This window comes from Oryza sativa, chromosome 1 (genome assembly GCF_034140825.1).
Source record: "Oryza sativa Japonica Group chromosome 1, ASM3414082v1".
Classification (NCBI taxonomy): Eukaryota; Viridiplantae; Streptophyta; class Magnoliopsida; order Poales; family Poaceae; genus Oryza; species Oryza sativa.
Window position 1 is genome coordinate 13043558 of NC_089035.1, and position 2546 is coordinate 13046103.

At 51.8% G+C, this 2546-nt stretch overlaps 1 protein-coding gene across 1 annotated transcript; it reads left to right on the forward strand.

The window, feature by feature from the left end:
• The first annotated feature begins 405 nt into the window (after positions 1-405).
• LOC136355236 (uncharacterized) lies at positions 406-2293 on the forward strand. Its single transcript, XM_066307626.1, has 2 exons — positions 406-1911; positions 2096-2293. Exons 1-2 carry the CDS (start codon positions 406-408, stop codon positions 2291-2293), a joined length of 1704 nt encoding a protein of 567 aa, XP_066163723.1.
• The last annotated feature ends 253 nt before the right edge of the window (positions 2294-2546 follow it).

Here is a 2546-nt window from a genome sequence, read left to right on the forward strand (position 1 = left end):
CTCATCTTCGATCTCAAGACTATCACCAACCGAGCCTCAGCGTCGCCGGCACGGGATCCAGTCGCAGGAGCAGGGGTCACGACGAGCGATCTGTCCATTCACCTCCCGAACGGCACAGGGAGCACCGAGTTGAACGGCGACGCTACCCACCTCGCAGGCGCCCCGTCGATCTTCACGATACTATCAACCAGCGTCGCGCGGCACAAGGCTACGCACCATTCACCAAATCGCTACGACGACGACGTGGATGGAGTCGGTGCCTTTACAAGTGACCTGTGTCGAGTGGATTGGCCAGCCGGCTTCAAGCCGACTAGAATCGAGAAGTATGACGGCACCACTAATCCAGAGTCTTGGCTCACCGTCTACGGTCTCGCAATTCGCGCAGCAGGAGGAGACAACAAAGCCATGGCAAACTACTTGCCTGTGGCTCTAGCGGATTCTGCCCAGTCCTGGCTTCATGGGTTACCCCGTGGCACAATCGGATCATGGGCGGAACTTCGTGACCACTTCATCGCCAACTTCCAAGGCACCTTTGAACGCCCTGGTACACATTTTGATCTCTACAACGTCATTCAGAAGTCTGGAGAATCCCTTCGAGATTACATCCGACGCTTTTCTGAGCAACGTAACAAGATCTCCGACATTACCGACGACGTCATCATCGCTGCCTTCACCAAGGGAATTCGTCACGAAGACCTAGTCAGCAAGTTCGGGCGCAAGCCTCCCAAGACGGTCAAGCAGATGTTCGAAAAAGCCAATGAGTATGCCAAAGCCGAAGATGCCATTATCGCGTCCAAGCAGTCGGGCACCACTTGGAAGTCGAAGAAAGATACGCCGACTACAGGAGGGAGTGGAAGTGCTAATCACAAGGATCGCAAGCGTAAGCCCGAGGAACTTGTGGCAACTACAACACTATCCTCCCGACAACGTTCGCGCGTCAACACTTTTGACAAGATCATCAACTCCCAATGTCCGCATCATCCCAATTCTAATCACGCGGCCAAAGATTGCTTCGTCTACAAACAGTTTGCAGAACAATACACCAAGAACGCACGTAAGGCCTCCGACGGAGATCAAAGCATGTCAAAGAAGAAGGATGATGACGATGATGTCCCGACTGGTTTTCAAGACCATCGCAAGGAACTCAACCACATCTTTGGCAGACCCCTAGCTTATGAATCTAAGAGAAAGCAAAAGCTGACCGAACGGGAGATTAACACTGTTCAGCCCGATACGCCCCAATATCTTCGGTGGTCGGAGACAACAATTAAGTTTGACCACTCGGATCATCCTGACCGAGTGGTCCACCCGGGGCGGTACCCCCTGGTATTAGACCCAGTGGTTCGCAACGTCGAGCTTTGCAGATCCCTCATCGATGGTGGCAGTGCACTCAACATCCTTTTCGCCAAAACCCTAGACGACATGCAGATCCCTCGCACGGAATTAATGCCGAGTAATGCGCCCTTTCACGGAGTCATTCCAGGGCTATCTGCCACACCACTCGGCCAGATCACTCTTCTGGTTACTTTCGGCACTCGGGAGAACTTCCACACAGAAAACGTCTGCTTCGAAGTTGCTGATTTCGAGACAGCGTATCATGCCATACTCGGACGCCCGGCGTTAGCCAAGTTTATTGCCGTCCCGCGCTATACCTACATGATGATGAAGTTGCCTGGTCCTCGAGGAGTTATATCCCTGCGGAGCGACATCAAGCAAGCCGTCACATGCGACAAGGAAAGCTGCGAGATGGCCCAGACCCGCGAGATCACGCTCGCCCGAGAAGAAATTCGACTGGCTGCGTCCACAGCAAGCGAAGGTGAAGTGCCTGCAACCAAGATGCCGAAGAGCGGAGAAAGCGACGCCAAGACCAAGAAAATTCCCCTAGATCCCTCTGATCCTACTAAGACTGCTGTAATAGGCGCTGAGTTAGATTGTAAATAGGAAAGCGCTCATCACCTTTCTTCAAAATAATAAAGATATCTTTGCGTGGAAACCATCCGATATGCCTGGTATTCCTAGAGAGGTGATTGAGCACTTTTTACATGTTAAGGAAGACGCTAAACCAATCAAGCAACAACTCCGCCGTTTTGCGCAGGATAGGAAGGATGCGATCAAGGAGGAACTGGCCAAGCTGTTAGCAGCAGGCTTCATCAAGGAAGTCCTTCATCCCGACTGGCTGGCCAACCCAGTCCTAGTTCAGAAGAAGACGGGACAATGGCGCATGTGTGTTGATTACACCGACCTCAACAAGTCATGCCCCAAAGATCCCTTTGGGTTGCCTCGCATTGACTAGGTAGTTGACTCAACCGCCGGCTGCGAGCTACTCAGCTTTTTGGATTGCTACTCAGGATATCATCAGATCCGACTAAAGGAATCTAACTGCTTAAAGACTTCATTCATCACACCCTTCGGGGCCTACTGCTACATCACCATGCCTTTTGGATTAAAGAACGCAGGAGCAACCTATCAACGCATGATCCAGAGATGTTTTTCAACTCAGATCGGCCGCAACGTTGAAGCTTATGTGGATGATGTAGTAGTCAAGA